The sequence below is a fragment of the Chenopodium album genome, chromosome 3 (genome assembly GCF_948465745.1).
Source record: "Chenopodium album chromosome 3, dcCheAlbu1.1, whole genome shotgun sequence".
NCBI lineage: Eukaryota > Viridiplantae > Streptophyta > Magnoliopsida > Caryophyllales > Amaranthaceae > Chenopodium > Chenopodium album.
In genome coordinates, this window is record NC_137836.1 from 67,072,412 (window position 1) to 67,093,190 (window position 20,779).

At 35.5% G+C, this 20,779-nt stretch overlaps 1 protein-coding gene across 2 annotated transcripts; it reads left to right on the plus strand.

The window, feature by feature from the left end:
- The first annotated feature begins 1,459 nt into the window (after nt 1–1,459).
- LOC145624057 (chaperone protein dnaJ GFA2, mitochondrial-like) lies at nt 1,460–19,531 on the plus strand. 2 transcript variants are annotated; one of them, XM_081676995.1, is made up of 17 exons: nt 1,460–1,675; nt 1,892–2,063; nt 2,330–2,412; nt 2,633–2,716; nt 2,812–2,850; nt 4,307–4,408; nt 6,095–6,224; nt 6,365–6,394; nt 7,041–7,075; nt 7,175–7,249; nt 11,327–11,399; nt 15,219–15,310; nt 15,397–15,468; nt 18,138–18,194; nt 18,292–18,340; nt 18,886–18,952; nt 19,081–19,531. In XM_081676995.1, the coding sequence occupies exons 1-17, from the start codon at nt 1,583–1,585 to the stop codon at nt 19,175–19,177; spliced, it is 1,350 nt and encodes a 449-aa protein (XP_081533121.1). In that variant the 5' UTR covers nt 1,460–1,582; the 3' UTR covers nt 19,178–19,531. The 2 variants fall into 2 exon arrangements, with proteins under 2 accessions (XP_081533121.1, XP_081533120.1); XM_081676994.1 differs by lacking the exon at nt 6,365–6,394 and having other exon boundaries at nt 6,915–7,075.
- Nucleotides 19,532–20,779: the final 1,248 nt, after the last annotated feature.

Below are 20,779 nucleotides of genomic sequence, written 5' to 3' on the forward strand. Positions count from 1 at the left end.
AAACGTTAGTGGGTAGTGCTACCCAAACTTTTCCAAACTTGCGGGTAGTTTTAAACAAATTAAAAAAAACGAAAATTTCACCAAATGCCACTGAGTAATTTAAAAATTCACCAAATGCCATCGGACTTTTCAGAATTCACCAAATGCCACCCAGTTCTTATAAAATTCACCCAGTGCCATTAATGACCAACGACCGTTAACTCCGCTAGTAATTAGGGGTTAATCATGACACGTGTCATGACATATTTGGACCATTTATCTTAATTCATAAAAATTAAAAAAAAAAACAAAAAAAGTTAAAAAAATTAAAAAAAAAAAATCCCCAAAATTTTCCCAGCCACCTCGACCACCGCCAAACACTAACCCCTCCCCCCATCTCGCCGGAAAACGGCCGGTCACCACCGGAACCACCAACAATCGGCCGACCGACCATGTAGCTCCCCACCCGACCCACCGCCGACCCCCAAAACCACCCACGCTGCTCGTCCCGACCCCTAAAACCACCTACACATCCGCCCCGACCCCAAAAACCACTCGTAAAAAGCCCCTCCTCCCTTTCCCCACCCTCAAAATCGGTCGTTTCGACGGTGGGAGAAGGGAGGAAGGGCTTTTTACTAGTGGTTATTAGGGTCGGGGCGGTTGTGTGGGTGGTTTTTGGGGTGGGTGCTGCTCGTGTTTGCGGTTTTATGGGGTCGGGGCAGTTTGTGAGGGAGGTTTTGGGGGTCAGCGGTGGGTCAGGTGGGGAGCTACATGGGCGGCCGACTGATTGTTGGTGGTTTCGGTGGTGACCGACCGTTTTCCGGCGAGATGAGGGGAGGGGTTAGGGTTTGGCGGTGGTCGGGGTGGCTGGGAAAATTTTGAGGTTTTTTTTTTTTTTAAAATTTTTTTTTATTAGTATTTTTTGTATATTTTTTTTAACTTTTTTTTGTTTTATTTTTTTATTTTTATGAATTAAGATAAATGGTCCAATTATGTCATGACACGTGTCATGATTAACCCCTAATTACTAACGGAGTTCACGGTCGTTGGTCATTAATGGCACTGGGTGAATTTTTTAAAAACTGGGTGGCATTTGGTGAATTCTGAAAAGTCCGATGGCATTTGGTGAATTTTTAAATTGTTCAGTGGCATTTGGTGAAATAGCCGTAAAAAAAATGGGTAGTTGTTCACAAATGACCTTATCTTTAGGGTAGTTCTACACAAAATTTCCTTGTTAAAACATGCATTGACAAACATAATACTATAAATGTGTTACTAAGGCCTGTTCTGATTGACTGAGCTGAACTAATTGGAGCTGAACTGAACTCATTGGAGCTGAACTGAATCTTTTGTGAGAGAAGGAAATTAAGAAATTGAACTGAACTTATTAGAGTGAACGAGAACCGGCCCTAAGTATTGGTAAGAATGTGCATTATTTACTTGCAAGAGAATGCTAAGTATAACACAAGGTGTAAATTAAATAAATAAATAAACAAAATTCTTGAGTGTATTTCTGGATCTTTCTACATAAGAGAAAATCCCATTGTTAAACCTCCATCTCTCGCTCTAGATTCTGAATTTCAGAGACTAGAAGCCGTTGAAGATGTCCGTAATTAGGGTTTCAGGAAGAGCATCAAGAACTGCTACCACTTTGTGCCGGAACTACTTGATATCTCCTATTCTTCATTGCAATCGAGTAGGGTTTAATTGGGGTTTAAGAATTATTGTGCATTACTCATTTTTTGACCTCAAATTTATCATTTTTTGTCCTCAAATTTATCATTTTTTGTTCTTTGTTTAATGGGGTTGTTGAATTTTCTGTAAATTTGTTGTTTTTAGGAATATGAATTGTTAGTTGCTTTGTGTTTGTTTAATGGGGTTGACAATTTTTGTGTAAATTTGTTGTTATCAGGAATATGAACTGTTAGTTGCTGCTCAACAACGTTCGTTTTCTTCGTCTATTGGTGGATTAAATAGGATTCTTGGCAGCTCCTTTAGTAAAAATGATACCTTGAACAATAGCTGGTTGCGCAATGGAGTTTCAATTGGAGTATTTGGTGCTACAAGATCGATTCATGGCTCGGGTAATCATTTTTACTGCTAATTCCGTTTCATATTTTTTGATACTTTAAGGTATCATTTGTAAGATATAAAATATTACAAAGTTGCAAAAAATATGAAACGGAGGCAATACATTCATTTGATTGTTTTGTGTTGTAGAGCTATAGAGGTTAGGCCATAACTTCTTATGCAAAAAAATTAAAATAAAAAAATGATGTTATAGAAATTGTAATGTGCAAAATCTTTGAATAGAGTTTTGTGATACCAACTTGATTGTTTCTTTTGATAGGTGTTATGTCAAAAGATTATTACGATATACTCGGTGTGAGCAAGAATGCAACTCAATCCGAAATCAAAAAAGCTTTCTATGGGGTATGCTTTCAGCCTCACATCATTAGATGTTACAATTCAATGATTTGTACTTCTCTATTAATTAAAGAGTGTACAAACGAGAAAAGTGGAAAGTTTGCAAGTGAAGGCGATAAGTATGAATGCTTTGATGAGTTGATGACACCCATCATTGTTTTTCTCTGTACTTAGTATTTATTTTGATTTGTACTTTCTTCAATTGTTGGGTTGAATTGTGCTGCAGTTAGCCAAAAAGTATCATCCAGATATGAATAAAGACGATCCCAATGCTGATAAAAAGTTTCAGGAGATCAATAAGGCCCATGAGGTATTTTTTGGTGTCCTAAACTATAGTTGTATCAGCTTGCTATACAAGAGTTATATCTATTCAGGTGCATAATATCTTGTTATGTCAATTTATAGGTTTTGAAAGACGAACAAGAACGCGCAGCTTATGATCAGGTAAGTAAGAATGTGCAATACATGACAGTGTATCAGATGCAATTGTTCCTGTTTTATCCCTTGGAAATTGTGATGTTTATATTCTTCCTCATTTGGGGCTTGGGTGTGTATGCTTAATTAATACAACTATTTAGAATTATGTTCCAAATGTTAGGATAAGATTCTATCCAGAATTAAAATGTCGCGAGAAATCATTATGAAATTGCTTATTTCACTAATGCCCTTATTATCTTGTCTTTCCTCCTTTTTTTTAAGGGATCTTGCCTTTCCTCCTTATCTTATCATGTCTTCAGTGTTTTGAGCTTCTCATTTTACACTCTCTTTTGATAGTGTTTTGAAACAAATGAAGATATAGTGGTTTGTGCAAGCAAGCTCACTTAGTATTATCGATTGCTGACAAGGTGTGGGCAACAATTCTTAGATGTAAACTGATTGCTTTCTTTTATGGATAAACGTTTTTAAGGAGTCACCTCCTTCAACTTTTTATATACATTTATTCTTGTGCAATAATAGTCTAATAGGCTTATAAGAGTTAGAACATGGTAGCTGTGCACATTGGGTGCTCTTACAGATTAATTCTTGATTCTTGAGTATGGCATGACAACACTTGGTGGAAGATATTTTTGTTAACGTTGTATAGAACTTATATTTGTACGTGAGGTCATGTAAGCTGTATATGTTTAGGAAATGCTTGTACGGTTTCTTTGCAATGCAGGCACATCTCTTTTAGAGCCTTGTTGATTTGATTTTAAACCTATTTTAACATTTCCTTTCCCTTTTTCCTTTATTTTTGGAGATTTTGCTATCGCCTAACCTGATTCTCATCTCATCTCATCCCACCCACCCTTTTCCATTTATTTTTGGAGTTCTGCTACCCCCCTAACCAAATTCAAGCAATAAAGAGCTAAAGACTCAGCATACAAAGGCATGTGTTTTCTGCCCATGGTGATCAGAAAGGCGACCATGGTCGGTGGTGGGATTCTAGCAGGTTGTTGTTGTCGTATTTATTTAATTGGGATGGTGAGGGAAATAGGTGGTGATGGACTGTGGGTTGTGGGATAGGGAGGTTTGAGATAGTGTCGGCCTGTCGGGTAGCTGTATGTACTGCCCATGGTGATCAGGAAGGCAGAAAGCTGATCATGGTGGTGGCCGGTGGTGGAAAAGTAGGTCATGTAGCTGTTTCTTGCTGTCTGATTTATTTATTTGTTTTTACTTGAACAAAAACATAATGAAATCATATAATATATAGTATATACCCCTCCCTTCCTCAAAACAGATGAGGTGGGTAATTTTGGGTGTTTTGATTCAATTCCTTCTCTGTCTCTACTCTTATTTCCTTTATTTCGGTATTTCCCCACCCTTGGTAATATTGTGAATCATGTGACTATATTGTTTTAATTTTAAGTAGAGCACCTTGTTTGTTTTTTTTAGAACTAACTAATGTTTTTTTTTTTAGATGGGCCATGATGCATTTGTACAAAGCAAAGAAACCGGTGGTCCTGGTTCATATGAGAGCAGTGGTTTTAATTTTAAGGATTTTAATTTCAATCCTTTCAACGTAAGGCTATCAAACTTTTCTGCATAATGTTATTATGTTCTTACTTTTAACTGTTTTATATTGATCTTTATTTGGCTATTGTGAATTTGCAATTTGTTGGTATGTGTTGCTATATTAAGAGGTTGATTATTATCTATCTCCTCACATGGTCTCCAATCCTACCCTTCCCACACCTATTTTAATTTTTTACTCACATTCCTTACCTTTTTTTTTTTTTTTTAATCTTTCTGAATTCTCAACAAATCCCCCTTGTAGAATATATGAACGAAATCATCTCAACCGTATAAATCTCTACGTGGGTCTAAGTGTTGCATTTAAAAAGATGGAGGGGGTATTATAAGAAGATTCTTGATATGTGAGAGAGGGAGATGTTAATTTTTTTTAATGTGCATACTTTTTAAGTTGAACTTCTTTTTCTTAGCAAAAAACTCAAAAAAGTTCAAAATCTATGCATACTATGCTCGATGCTTACGTAAATTGAGGCAAAGAAATTTGAATTTTTTTCAAAATATGCGCGCATTCTCTTCGAAATTCTTCACATATAAACCTTCTCATTTTAACACCCTTATTTGAATAAAATAAAATTGTTTTTTGGTTAGTAAAAAAATAAATAAATTAATGTTACATATCTATCCTTTTTATTTATAAGAAAAATGACATTCATTTTAACACCCTTTGAATTGCCTTCTCGTTTTCACACCATTTTTGTATTTGAAATGAAGGATGCATGTGCATATTTGCAAACCAAATGTGCAGAGTTTGTTTTTAGTTGAATTTATTAATGCCTGGGAAAGTTATAATATACACAAATTCTATATAAAATAATACGCACACTCAAATGGCATTGTTGGTGACTTCTCCACATTCTCCCCTTTGTCATTTTTTTTTCTTCTCTCTTTGTCCTTGGTGTTGGATTGTTTGGTGAACCATCCACCATTAAGCAAGGAAACCAAAGTATGTGAGCATATTAGTGCTTGAGTTGATATTTAAGGTGCATTAGCAATCAATTGATATTAGTAATTTGTCTCTGTGATAGCCTGGACTTATGTCAAGTAGCATCAGCAAGTTCTAGTACTTGAATTTTTGATGCTCTGAGGAAAATAACCAAGAAAATACCAAAAGATAGCCAAATTTGGTTTCTGAATTCTTGCACAATATTTTAAACTGCCTACTTGTTGATAGTCCACTGGAAGGAGTGCGATATTATCATTCATTTTATTATTTTATTTTATTTTAATTTCATGCTCTGTGTTTATATGAGACTTTTGGCTTCTAGCTTTGAGGGCATTGCTACATTTTTTTAATATCTAGACCTAATCAGGGCAGGCTGCACTTGGCAAGTTGGCATTGTGTTGTTAATGGTTTTTTTTCCCAGCGTTTTTGTCTACAACCATCTGTTTGTTGCAACCTTTAATTGAACAGAAAATTAGATTGGGGCTCTTTGGCTGCCTCTAAGCAATTAAGCATGAAATAATTGCATCTAGTGACTTGAGCCTTTTTTTTGCTGCTTAGTAGCATGTATTTAGGTGGCAAGGAGGTTTCATTTTGTAATTCATTTTTAGCTATTTCTGGTTACACCCATGCTTCTGGAATTTACTTACATGTCTCATCTGAATACTAAGTAAGAATGTGAGAATATTTATATCAGCAATGTCAAAAGTGATGTTCTTACCTTTTGTGGAGCAGTTTTCTGACATTTTCACGCAAAAAACGGGCCAAGATGTGAAATTATCCTTAGAATTATCCTTCATGGAAGCTGTTCGGGGATGCTCCAAAACAGTGAAATATCAAACAACTTTAAACTGTGAAGCTTGTGGTATGTTAATTCCCCCTTCCCCCAGTAATGTATATTTTCAAGATCTTTCTGTTATTTTATTTATTTTATCTCCAAAACTGTATATTTTTTTTCCAGCTTGCTCCAGTTCTTACATATTTGTCTTTTGTTATCTATTTTAGGTGGAACAGGTGTTCCTCCTGGAACCAAACCTGAGACACTATGTTACATTGACACGGGTACGGGTATCCGATATTGGTACGGATCCGAGTGTCCGATACGTCATTTTCAAAAATTTAGGACACGGGGACACCGTCTTTACTTTGGACTTGGGTACGGATACGACAATAAAAGAAAAAAAAAATAGGATAATCATAGCAAGTCCCCATAAAAAAATTTGCAATTTTTATTTTAAATTAGACTGTATAATATACTCTGTATAGTAATACTATTTTTTTTTTTAACGAAAAGTAGTACTACTACTAGTCTACTACCTAAGTACCTAATATAATAGTCTAATACTGCCAAAACTCTTATTGATACTGCCAAATTTTAAAAGCATATGTTGAAATTTCTGTAAAAAGAGAGTGGAGTGTGGGTCCAATAAAAGACTCAACCATTCATTTTTTATTTCTCTCTCCTCTCTCCTCTCTCCTCTGTTGAGTGTTACTGTTCGCCATTTTTGAAGCTCTTCCCTGCTATTTTTGAAGCTCTTCCCTGCTATTTTTGAAGCTCCAAGACAACTATGCCATACCCGAGAGCCAAACGGAGTGTCCGGAACGGATTTCATACCCGGGTCCGTGTCGGGTCGTACTGACCCGGGTATGAGGCCAAAAATGGCGTGTCCGAGTAACATAGCTGAGACATGTAAACGATGTAGAGGGAAAGGCATGGTCTGTGAAATAAAGCACAATGTTTATATTATTCGTTATCTGATTATAGTACATAAATTACAATCTCTAATCCTGATGTTTTGTATTTCTGATTTTCAGATTTTTATGGAAAAAGGTCCAATTGCCTTTCAGACTACTTGTATTAATTGTAATGGAACTGGGAAAACATATACGGTACAATCTGTTTCCTTTTGTTTATATTTGTATTTTAGTACTTATGAGCTGATTCTTTATGCCGAGATGGTTCATGTTAAATGGATCTAATGTCACCCCCCTCCTCCTCCTGTTGGTTTGCTTATGCACTGGTTATCTATATAGATTTAATGTCACCCCCCCCCCCCCCCCCCCCCCCCCCCCCCCCCCCTTGCTTATGCCTTTTTTTTTTAATAAAAAAAATCAGCTGATAATTGAAAATAAGTTTGTTTGTACTTCATGAAGATATCATTTTATTTACACCCTCCCTGCTGCATTTTAATAATGCTATAATAAATGTTAACATATAAAGCATTGCCATACTTAATTGTTTTCTTGTGTGATTTTGAACTGTTGTGTTGAAGTGGTTTTCCTGTTTTCATGTCATGGAAAATATGTACTCTTGTTGCCATGTCATTACAAGATATTCACCAATGATGTTCTGTTCAAATGTTGTAAGAATGCTTGTAATTTGTTTAATTTTTTGGTCTCTGCCATGTAATTATTGTTTATTTTCTGCTGTAGAAACTTTTATTATCTTTGGAAACTTGTGTGGTATTCTGATGATAAGTTTGGTTTGGTAACTTTACTTGGCATAAAAAACTTATCAGCAACTTCCTTCGGGACAATAGTTGCATCATTTTGATCATGCATGTTTATCAGTGCAATGCTTTGACTTAATTATCTATAATTATATTTCAACAAAATCATAAAAAAAATGTTTTAATTAAATATATAGAGATTAACCAATCAACAATTAATGTAATGCTATTTATTGTTACATACTTCGTATTAGTTATTAAACATGGGCAAAATCAATATGAAGTGGAAAAAGTCAATATGATGCAATTATTGTGAATTGGAGGAAGTAATTGTTTTAGCTTTGTCACAATTTTCAAGAACCATGTTTGACAATTATTTTCATTTGTACTCCGTAATATATTATCTTATTGGGATAAAATCCTTATGAATATACTTTTCAAGAATAACCCAACAATGATATTCTTAAAACACAACCCATCGTAATTTTTAGGAAATTTTGTCTAAAACCACCCCCAAATACTGTTTTTTGTCAAAAACCATAAAAAAAAAAATGTTGCCTAAGACCACCCAAATAAAAAATTTTGTTGTCTAAGACCACCTAGATCAACTTTCCGGCATTGACTTTGAATTCCAGCGTTGACCTGGGGCATGTGACAACCACGTGACCCCCCTCCCCTTTTCTTTTTTTTCCCCCCTTGAATTTTTCTGACCACCACCCACACCACCGGCCCCACCTCAGAACCACCAGCTCACCCAACCAACACAAAGACCCCAACCACCAACCTACCCACCACTATTCCCACCAGCCCATTCCCCACCGTCACACACAACCGCACACCACCACCGACACCACACATCACCACCATTCCACCAGCCCCCACCCCACACTACCAGCTCCACCTCAAACCACCGCCTCACCCAACCAACACAACGACCCCAACCATCACCTACCCACCAACATTCTCACCAGCCTTTTCCCCACCGTGACACACACCCACACTCCACCACCAACACCACCACCATCCAAAAATTATTGCCAAAAACCAAAATTAACCCATTAAAATGAAAATCAATCCAAAAAAATCGAAAATTAACCTAAGAAACGAAAATAATGATACAAGACAATAGGAGAGCCACCCCAAAAGCTAGCTCAAGGGGAGGAGAGCCCATTGCCCTATATAAATCCCACATTAGTCCCCCATATGACCGATGTGGGACTCAAGTCCCATTCCTTGCAATGGATCATTAGATCCGCAATCAAGAGCCACCCTCTTGTGGCCTCAATGAGAGGATCGTAACAAATAAGCCCATAAATAAGAAAATTAACACAATAAAATCGAAAAATACCACACAAAAAAATTAAAACCATTAGATCTACAAAAACAACGATATTTAACAAACAAAAAATAAAGAAAATATATAAATATACAATTATCTAATAATATTTATAAACTAACATCACAATTACATAAAACATTAACTAGATCTACAATCTAACCTAAATTAAAACAAGATCTACAAGAGATAGTAAGTTATTGGCTCGTGACGGTGGTTGTTGGCTTTAATTTGTTGTTGTTGCCTTGTTGGTGTTACGCCGTTGTTGTAGTTGCGGTTGACTATGTTGGTTGTTGGCTTTGTTGTTGTTGCGGCAGTTGTTGTTGGTGGTGGTTGGTTGATGTTGTTGGTGTTGCGCCATTGTTGTTGGTGGACAGAGAGAGAAGAGGAGGACCAGAGAAGGAGAAGAAGAGGAAAGAGAAGAGAGAGGAGAGAGAAATTCAAGGCAAAAATGCTCAGAAAATTCAAGAGAAAAAAAAAAAAAAAGAAAGGGGGAGGGAGTCACGTGCTTGTCATGTGCCCTGGGTCAATGCCGGATTTTGAAGTCAGTCGGAAAGTTGATCTAGGTGGTCTTAGACAACAAAATTTATTATTTGGGTGGTCTTAGGCAACATATTTTTCTTGGGTGGTTTTTGACAAAAATTAGTATTTGGCAGGTGGTTTTAGACAAAATTTCCTAATTTTTAATATATCGATATTGAAGATTTTGAACTGAGGAAGTTCAAAGAGATATGATGAAATAGGAATACTAATTTTGAATGTTATGTAGATAAGTTTAATTTTCTGAATTTTTTTAATTTTAAGTAAAACCATTGACTTGTACTCCCTAATGTCCCATTTTAGTTGTCAGATGTAGGGAATGAAAAAATTTGAACTTCATTTATAATCATGTTTCCCACCTTTTAGATTACTTTTGATCAGCAAAATTTGAATTTAATGGCATATTAAATGCTTTTGTTGATTTTAGAAAAAAAAAAAACTTTTGTAAACATTATACTTCTTCCGTTTAATTAAATGCAGCATTTGTAAAAACACCTATGCAGTTTTTGGAGATGAGAGAGTTAGAGAGAGAAAGAGGACCCCTGTGACATGAGAGAGACAGAGAGAATTTATTAACTAAATAGGGAAGTGATGCATTTAATTTGAGACTTCCTTATCTAGAAAGTGAAATACAATGCTGAAAGAACACACGGAGGCAATTGACTAATCTCCGAATCAAACCTGTTAAACCTGTTGCCTGCGTGTTAACTACAATTTTCTTTTAGGCATACCCTCTTTATTTTTAATCCCTGTAGCTTATATACAAACAGCAATATAGGGGCTTTAGGCCTTCAATGGTTTTTGCACTCTGCAGTAGGCTGCAAAACTTCCTTAAAGTTTGATGACCATGTAGCCAAAACATGAAATATATCTCCCTCAACCCCAATGTCTCAATATTATCAATCATCAAAGAATCTGTATGTATTCTGCACCTTTTATTTCTGTTCTATGACAATTCCTTTCTGGATGCAATTTTGCTTGCTGATGTGACTCAAAGCTATTTGTAATCAAACGTTCAAGAACAATACCTACTCGAACAATCAGGCATAAAGATTTGAGCTTCTCATATGTATTAATTCACCAACGCCTTGAATATGGATAAACGGTTGAATTTTGAAATAGGTTTTAGTTGCAACCAAGGCTGTTAGGATTGGTATCCCTGGTTGGATTGATGAGGGAAGTAGGATTGAATCAGTAAAATCGGATTGTAGATTTGTAAGATCCTACAATTGATAAATGAGGCTATCAAGGTGTTGCTACATAACTAGATACCCATCTTTCAAGCAATAAGAATGCCAAAATGTATATTTAATACTTGCAACAATATTCTCAAGTAGTGTTCGCATTACAACTAAATATGTTCATGCTGTTGTATACTATTATTTGTCATTAATAGTTTCTTCTTAGAGCATCCTTTTTGCTGATGAATTACCAGTCCATACCTTGAAAGCTGCATACATATTTGGGATGTCTTCACTAAAATGCTGGATTTTTTTTTTCTTTATCTGGTGTTAACCATTTTTGAGATTCAATCAAATATCTTGTTAGTACCTTCCCTGCTATGTGGCATACAGACATTTGTATGTGGTGAATAATATGTTGAATCTGACAATTCTTTTGCTTTTGATATGTGGCATACAGACATATTGCAAGTCCTGCAATGGTAATCGAGTGGTGCTGGGATCAAAGTCTGTTCGACTAGACATCATTCCTGGTAAAAGCTTCTTTTTGATTAGCAGATTATGCATGTTTCTGTTTGTAGCTGGTTATGTGTTTCTTTTAATTATGTTATATGACCCTATCCATTATTATTGTTATTGTTATTGTTAGGGGTGTTATGGATGATTATTGTTGCCCAAGTCTCCATATTATTGATAATATGTGCATTTGGGATTTGGATTGTGGGTTGGTTGTGTGCTATATGTAATTCAAAGCTAAGATGGCTACAATGTATATATCTGTAAGCATCTCTCAGCTTATCTCAGGGGAGAGATGGAAAAGTGGATCTCTTCTATTTGTTTATATTTGTTTATTTTCATATCCAGCACCTGTTCTTTTAAAGGAAAGATAACTTATAAAATCATGCAGATTCTTGGACTAGAAAAATTGTCATAATATAGTACAATGATGACTTGGTACACTATCAAATCACTTTGGGTTGAAACCTAATAGTCTTTGGCTTTAATACAACAAACTGAAAATTATATAAACCAGTTTTCAGGGTATTGTTACCAAAATAAATGAATAAATATATATAATATGTACCATTATAATTGAGTGACCTTGCTTATAACTAATTGCTTTATTTTGGTATGCTTTTGGTTTTACCTTACTCTTAAGTGGGGGTTAAGTGAGTTTTTATTATTGTCTTAATACTCCCTTGTTGTTTGTCAATGAATTACTTTGACCATAAATTTCTTTAGTTTCATATTAGTGAAGATGTAAAATTTGAATATTAATAAACTTCTCATTGTGACAAATCTTATAAAACCCAATGCTTTGTTTTATATACTGAGGGGCCGTTTGGTTGGGGGTATTTAACAAAGGGAATGGGAATCAATTACCATAAATCCTTTTGTTGATGTTTGATAGACAAATTCAATCATTCCCTTTACCCCTCCCATTACCCCATTTTCCTCTGTGTTCATCCCCCCCCCCCCCCCCCCCCCGCCAAACCCCCAAATTCTTCTTTAGCCAACTACCTTGACCAACTTTCTAACTACGTTGACCACCCTTGAAAACACCAACTGACACCACAGCCAGCCACCAAAAACATCGGCCACATCATCACCACCTCCCAACCGCCACCAGAATCACCGCCTAGCCACCGGAAACATCGCCCAAACACTCATCACCGCACAACCACCATCCTTCCCCACCGAAACCACCAAGGAAAAAAAACCCACCCACACCCAAACCCACCCTTCCTTACCGAAACCACCCAAAACCCAGCAAAAAAAAACCCACCATCCTCGAAACCACCCAAACCCACCCAAAAATAACTTTACACCCACCACGTCCGCCGCCTATTACCCCAAAAAACCACCATGAAAACCACCCAAAAAACCCTAACCATCTCCATAAACAACTCAAACCACCCTATAAACAACCTCAAACACCCAAATAAACAACCCTTAACACCTTAAAAACAAACAAACTACGAGATCTATGAAAAAAAAAAATAAAAATTAAAAAAAGAGAGAGAAGAAGGATGGCATGGCTACGGCGGGTGGTGGGTGTTGGAGTCGGACGATGCGACAATAGAGGATAGAGGGGTGACAGTGTTGGAGGCTTGAGGACTAACAATTGCAATGGTGGTGTTAGAGAACAATGTTGGTGGTGGAGAATGCTGGTGCTTCATACGAAGTATTTGATTCCCATTCTTACTTAATAAAACACACAACACATTATAAATGGAGGCGTTGCTTTCCTTTCTCTCTCATTCCCTTTCCTAATGTGTTTCCTTTTCCCCTCTACCAACCAAACGACCCCTGAGAGTAACTTAGAAGATCCTCTTATCATATGAATAGTCTCTAGATTCCAAATGGATAGAACAAATAGGATTAGAGGGAATATTAGTGGGGCCTTTGGCTTCCAAATTATTGTTAATTAGTTATTAAGACGTCATGGGTCGTCAATTATTTATTAGGGCCTTTTACTTAGTTTGCTTGCAAGGCACTTAGGTTAGTTTTATTTTCCTATATATATTAGTTAAATGTCATCAATCTTGGATGTTTTATGAAATAAAAAGTAGATTGTTGATCTTTGGCATGAAGAGAATTTTGTTAAGGTTTAAAGTAGCTGTTAGGGTTTTAGGATTGTTGCTTTTAAGATCAAACTTAGAAGTTGTTGCCTTCTATCATTATCCAACATTTTTCTACCATAAAAGATCAAACTTAGAAGTTGTTGCCTTCTATCACTATCCTACAATTTTCCACCATTAAATCTATATACAACCTTCCATCCATTCATATCCACATCAAATTGGTAAATCAATCAATCAATCAATCAAAGCCTTAATCCCAAAAGTGGGGTCGGCTAACATGAACCAAATTTGATTATTCCGTGTAGTCATCAAATTGGTATCAAGAGCCTAAAATTGTGAGTTCTTCCTACTTACACGATCTTAGTTTATAAAAAAAGAAAAAAAAAAAAAAGAATTGTTAGCTGCTATTTCTTTTGAGGGTCAATATTGGGTTGCCAATTCGCGTCAACTTGGCAAATAATGGGCTTTTGGGGTAAGACCAAAGATGGGGATAAATTTAACTTTAATATTAGCTAGTTTGGTGGATTATTTTGTAACTATGAGTTTAGGGATGTGGTGGAGAAATTGTTCGAGCATTTAAATTTTATTGGTTATGGACTTGTTCCAATTGTGATTTCATCGTTCACAAATTTTGCTATGGAGTGGTGAAAAACAGTGGTTGCTTTAAAGCCAAGACTTTAGTAAAAAAAATTAAACTAAAGCCAAGGGCCCAAGAGTTTAGCAAAAATATTAAAGTAGATATTGACAAATTTTGGAATCTTTATTTTCTACGGTGAAAAATGAAAGGAATTTAATGTTAATGACAATCTACATCAAGAATCAGATATGGTGATGGAATTGCACCAAGGCTGCATTATTGAGGAGCAACCAATGTCTCCTAACACTCGGTAAAATGTTTTGTTGTATTATATGAGAGACCTACAAGTCTGTGTGTTCCAGATTTTGTGGCCAAGTTAGAACAATTGACAAAGGTATAGTCTTTACATATGTTTACTCCAAAGGAGGATTACATAACTTCTCCATGCATGCTAAAATATGGGTATATGCAACATTGGGAAGAAGCTAGCGGTTTGTTATGCTGTGATTTTTTTTTTTATGCGTCATCGTTGAAGTCCTATTGGATTCGAGGACGAATCTTTTCAAGAAGGCAGGTTCGGTGGGTTGGTTTCGTGGTTTCAGATCGGCGGGTTCGATGGTGGTTGTAGATCGGCTGGTGGTTTCGTGGGTGCAGTGGTGGTGGTAGATCGTGTGTGCGGTGCTACTGGGTGGTGGTGGTGGGTATTTCAGTGCTGCGAGTGGTCCTAATGGTGGTGGGTTATTAGTTTAATTGTAGTTGATTTTTTTTTTTTTTTTTTTTTTTTTTTTTTTTTTTTTTTGTGGGTTGGATTAATCCTTAAGTGTATTCCCTTACCTTTCACTAACTATACTTAAGATCTTTTGACTTGGGAACCTCAAAGTTGTCCTTTGTTGCGAGTGAATTGGACCGGAGGTAGTATATATTATTGCAACTTGCTTATATTTGTGTTTTCTGTGGTATTATAACTCTCTGGATGGAGTAGCTAGGCTGGTATTTCAAAATCAACACAAGAAGTTGTTTATTTATATTTTAAAGTGATACGTCATTATGGCTTTTCCATGTCTCCTTATGGGTGGTGTGAAATTATATGCTCGGTTAGAAGCAGCCAGCTGGAGGCTGGATGATAACCATTCTTTTTATGTCGTGGAAACCAGCTCCATACCAATATTGACATTTTGGTTTGTTTACAGGTGTGGATATTAATGAAACAATCAAGGTATCTAGAAGTGGTGGAGCTGATCCTGATGGATACGGGCCAGGTGATCTTTATGTTGTCATTAAGGTATCCTTGCTAATTCTTGTTCCTGGATCTACTGTTGCCATTGCTACTTCTGCTGCTGCAATGATCTTACCAAATTTGCACCCCAGGTTAGAGAAGACCCAGTTTTCCGAAGAGAAGGATCTGACATTCATGTCGATGCTGTTTTGAGTATCACCCAGGTAAATAGCTCTCACTTTTTCTGCCATTTTGTTTATGCTTTTGGCTGAATAGTTTCTTTTGCTTTTACAACAAAAGAATATAGTTCTGTTACTTCAACTGGGATTTGGATGTCGTGTCTAACATGGTGTCAAAGGATCAAACACTCCTCCAAAATTGTCCAACACTTCGACGCACTTAGATACTGCTACCATATGAAGTATCCGGACATTCATATTATTTAAAAACAGTACAATTTTAAAAACAATAAGATGAACATAAGTACAAGCATTAAAAGAATGATACTTCCTCCAATTGGAAATAGATGCAATACTTCCCTAAAATGGATTTTTTGTTTAGTTGCGACATCACTAATTAGTAAGTTTTTCCTAATAAAATACCAAAAGTAGCACATGTGGGGACCAGCACTCCCTTTTTATTACACAAGGGCTTCTTTGCCTAATCTCATACCCCATGGTGGGAACTAAAACCCACTAACTCCCTTTTCCATAATCTTTGTGCCCACACCCATGTTGCAACTAATTCCAAACGGATGAAGTATTGTACATGGAAAATAAAAATACACGGAGTAAAAATAAATTAAACTACTCCATAAAAAGCCACGTGGCCTACTTCTGTTTTACCCACCATTCAATTAAATGTAGTGAATCTGAGAATTAAATCTAGATCAATTTCCATGCCCCATCATCAATTAAATACAACACTAAAGCTTTCTTCCCTCTTTCTCTTTCTTCGCTCTCGTGAAATAGCTGCTATGTCAGCCATGGGCCCATGGTGGATATATCCACTGTGGAGAAGCACCTCTCAGGTTTCTATAAGCCCTATCGTTTTATTGCCTGTAGGTGTCCTCCATTTTATGAATTTTAAATATAGGTTTTTGGTCTAAACTAGGTCTGTAATTACAAAGAAGATAATTGGGTCAACGGTGAACTGGATATCGACACTTGTCCCAACACTTTTCTGGAGCCGTGTAGCACTGTAGCCCGTGTTGAGCGTTGTATGTGTCGGAGAACAAAGAAAACTAAATATAAAAGCAGGATTACAGCTGTCCTAATTCAGCAACATCTTTACAAATTAGGCTTAATTCGTAACACTTGAATGAGTAATTTACGCCACAAGGATGACAATTAGTTGGTACGATATCAATAAACCTACCCAAGTCTAATTTTTTAGCTTGACTTGTTTATATTATGGTGCCGCACTAAAAGGTGCGTACGATAAAGGTTGGTTGAAGATGTTACGCAGCTTTCAGAACAAGTCAAAGTAATATTCGGTCTATTTGATTGTCGTTATATTGGGTTTCTCCCATCTGGCCACAGATTGTATGATGCCATTTGATGATTGCTTTCAGGTTAAAAGTACTCAATGGGTTTATGATCATATTTGAGCTAGGTTCTTTTGTGGCTTCTTATTAGAAGAGGCTAAGAGGGTTATAGGAGGAATTATTTATTCTTTGCAAATAAAATAATTGTTATTAGCATTAGTTGATGTATAATTTTTCAAAAAATTTAGACTAGCATAGTTATTTTTATTTTGTACGAATTTTCTATAGTAACGCTAGGGGGGTTAGTAGCTTTATCTGGGATATACTTGCTCCATTCTTTTTGTTCTACTCATTTTTCTTACTTGTATTTTAGGTTTGCCCCTTTTACCGACACTCTGTGTTATTGTATTTTCTCTTTTTTCTCTTGCTTCATCCCACTTTTATCTTACAATCATTCACTTTTTTCAATATTTTCTTAAATTGTGTATCTACAAGAATTAGGTTGAATATATAAGATGGATGAAGTGTTTTTTGATAGATTACATGGCTTAATAAAATTAAGGTTGCAATTTGTTTTAAAAATAAAATAAAAATTTTAAGGTTGCAATATTTTATTAAATTTTTGGTTAAAGCAGGATTGTTAAGCATCTCTTCTGAGATTAAGAACACCTTTGTTTGATTCGATATGAATGTTAGAACATTTAAGTGATTGAGATATCATCTAGATGTATGTTCTTCACCTTGTTCCGCATCAAAACCATTTGTGATCTTTCTTCCATTAACTTGGATCATCTTGGAAGCATAACAATAAGTTATTGTATCACACATCAAATTGCATGACTTAGTAGTTCCTGTAAAGATGCGCAAATTCTGCTAAAGAATAGCAATATAGAATCTTCTTCTCCTTGCATCATCAGAACCCCACAAAATGCATTTGCAACAAATCCAAAATAGTGAAGGGTAAATTGAAGTTTTCATGAACACTACAGTAACGTGAACTGTGAAAGGTAAAACATTGTCATTCCTATATCCAGAGTTCCGTCATAGGGACGTGACTAGGGAGTAATGCTGTATCATTTGTATGATGTACCCCTTCCTGGAACTCTAATCCCAATCCTTAGACTTCAAGATCATGTTTAATGCAACATCAAAGCCAGACTATTTATTTAAAATTATATAGCCTAAAGATGGAAGGATTGTCTGTGGCCATGACCCACTTTTACATCTTCATGAACATGAACAGATTGCATGTGTTTTTTTTTTTTTTTTTTTTTTTTTTCTTTCCAACTTATGGTTAGTAATTCCCGACACCAAGTCTTTATTATGATCAGTGATGAAACTCTCTCCTCTTGTTTGACTTACCGAAGGTTATATTATTAATATTTGAGAACTGAATCCCTTGTGCAGGCAATTTTGGGTGGGACAATCCAGGTTCCAACTCTAACTGGAGATGTTGTTCTTAAGGTTTGTGCAATGTCTCTTTGTTTGTAGAGTCTTGAAGTTTTGTTGGCAGTGAAGATTCATATTGAACTCTATTTTTTTTTCTTTTTCTTTGATAAAGGTTCGTCCTGGGACCCAACCAAATCAGAAGGTCGTGCTGAAGAAAAAAGGTGAGCAGAAGGCATAACTGAATGCTATATTTTGCATTTTTGCGTGTTCAATTTTATCCCATATGGTTTCCCCGATTTCTAATTTGTATGGTTTGTAATTCTGGTTTGAGGAACATGGATGGTTGTTGTATCATGTAAGGAAGCTGTTGATATGTTTTGCAAAATATATAATACAAAACTGTAGTAGTAGTAGCTCAACTCTGTTGTTTTAAATATTAGTGCAGTCTCTCAAGTCTTAACTTTAATATAGGGTAAAATTTAATTTACTATTCAGAAATAGACAAGTTTGCTGCACCATCTCGTTTCTAGGCAATATCTTTCATGCTTAAATTTGTGTTAAATTGTTAATAACATTCTAGCTATATCTTATTCCCAACTTATTTAACCTCTAGTTTTTAGGAATCTGGTCATCGGTACGGCAGGGGAGGTTTTCAAAGATAGAGTTAACATCTACCGTCCACTAGGTTTACTGAGCTCTCTGTGTGGCATCATGCATGTTGAAATTTTGTACCCTGAAATCTTGTTACGTTATGTGATTCTTGCAGGAATTAAAGCAAGGGGCTCTGCCTCATTTGGGGATCAGTTTGTGCACTTCAATGTCAGCATCCCAACGTAAGTTGGCTTAGTTTTTCAAATGCTGATGATTTTTGTAGATTTTACATGTGTTTTAGGGATTCTTTAACAATAGATTATCCCCTATCTAATGTGAGGGTGTTATGTGGGTGGTGAACAATTGGCAGGAGCTTGACCCCAAGACAGCGGGAACTAATAGAAGAATTTTCCAAAGAAGAGCAAGGAGAATGTGACAAACGTGCTGCAGCTGGTGCCTCTAGATAGATAATCTTGGTTTTCATAAACAAAGTAGCAAAATCTGAACTGCATGATCTCTCATGCAGCTAAAGAAGAAAACTCGATCTGTTATTCCTGGATTTTAAATAATTTACGTTTTTTTTTATTTGTTGAAGGGGTTGAAATTGTTAGCGAGGTTGCTCTTTTTTGGGACAGTGGTACGGGAGGGGGTTGGCCGAATATGTGTTATATGATTAGCTTAACCTATTAGTGAGCTGAAAATTTTTGTAGGACATAAATACTTGGTCGATTTGACGCTGTTATATGCAAACAAGAAGTTGGCTGCATTGCCAGGTTTGTACTGTATATATTAAGTCTGAATAAATACAAATTTACAATGTACCTTGTTGAGTTTTTTTTTTTTTTTTTTTTTTTTTTTTTTTTTTTTTTTTTGGGCTTATGATAAGTAGATGACTCATTTTTCCTTTGTGAATTAAACATTTTTTTACTGGTTTTGATAGGTTTTAGGAATGACATTGCATTGTTCTATTAGTTCCCGTTGTATTCGGGTCCAAAAAAAAAAGGAATGACATTTGCGTAGTGATTTGTGATTCAATATTGGTTTTCCAATTTTATCAGCAGTACATATTGGACGTATCTACCATTAATCCTCTTTACCCGTACAACCTTAAATTGAATTGACTTGTGAGGTTTTAATTTGATAAGACTTTCGTACTTAATAAAATATTTTTTTTTTTTTAAAAAAAACCTAAATGAAATGTAGGATAATGGTTCAATCAGCTGGTATTAAAGGGGATTTGTGTTGGAGAGTTTATTAGACCTTATTGTTGGGCAGGTCAAGTTATAGTTAGTCAGTTAATCGTGGCTTGAGTCAAAGAGGGTCACATATTATAGGGCTAATAGCGGGTATGGGCCTATAAATTATCAATTAAAATAAATATTTAACAATAAATATTTAACAAAGTTATTGTTAAATACATACGGATACAAAAATATGTAACCAAAATACCATATAGAGTAAATTTTACATTATCTTTTTTCTTTATATATTAAATTGGATAAATATTTTGGCTCTGAACTTATTCAATAAGGGTCTTATAAGCTGGACCCTAACCCTATTAGACTACCCTATCCAATAACTAGGTCTAGGTTTTATAATGACTAAATTTATTTCTCTGATTTCATAAAAAATATTCTTAATTTAACCGTAAGCTCATTCCTTATTTTATTTTATTTTTATTTTTTTTTTTTGGAACAAAGAAAATTCTAAATTACTACGTAAAATATTATGCGAAAACTATAATGTCATATCTAGTTAGCAAAGTCTAGCACAGTGATACGATCCAAGCATAATATTGCTATAAATTTCTTATCTAATTAGTAAATTAAATTGTAATATTATGGTTCGTATCATTGTTAGCATGTAGTTTCATATCTGTGAACACAAATTTTAAATCTGCCAAATATAGATTCAAAACAAATGCAACAAAGTGTGAATTTTATTAATTTGATAATTTTGGGTACAATCTCTAATTTGATCATCTGATTCGATCTCCATTTTGACTTTGACGTGATTCAAAGATTGACTTGATTCTCGAACGAGGGCCGTCGAGGCAGACCTTTGACTTG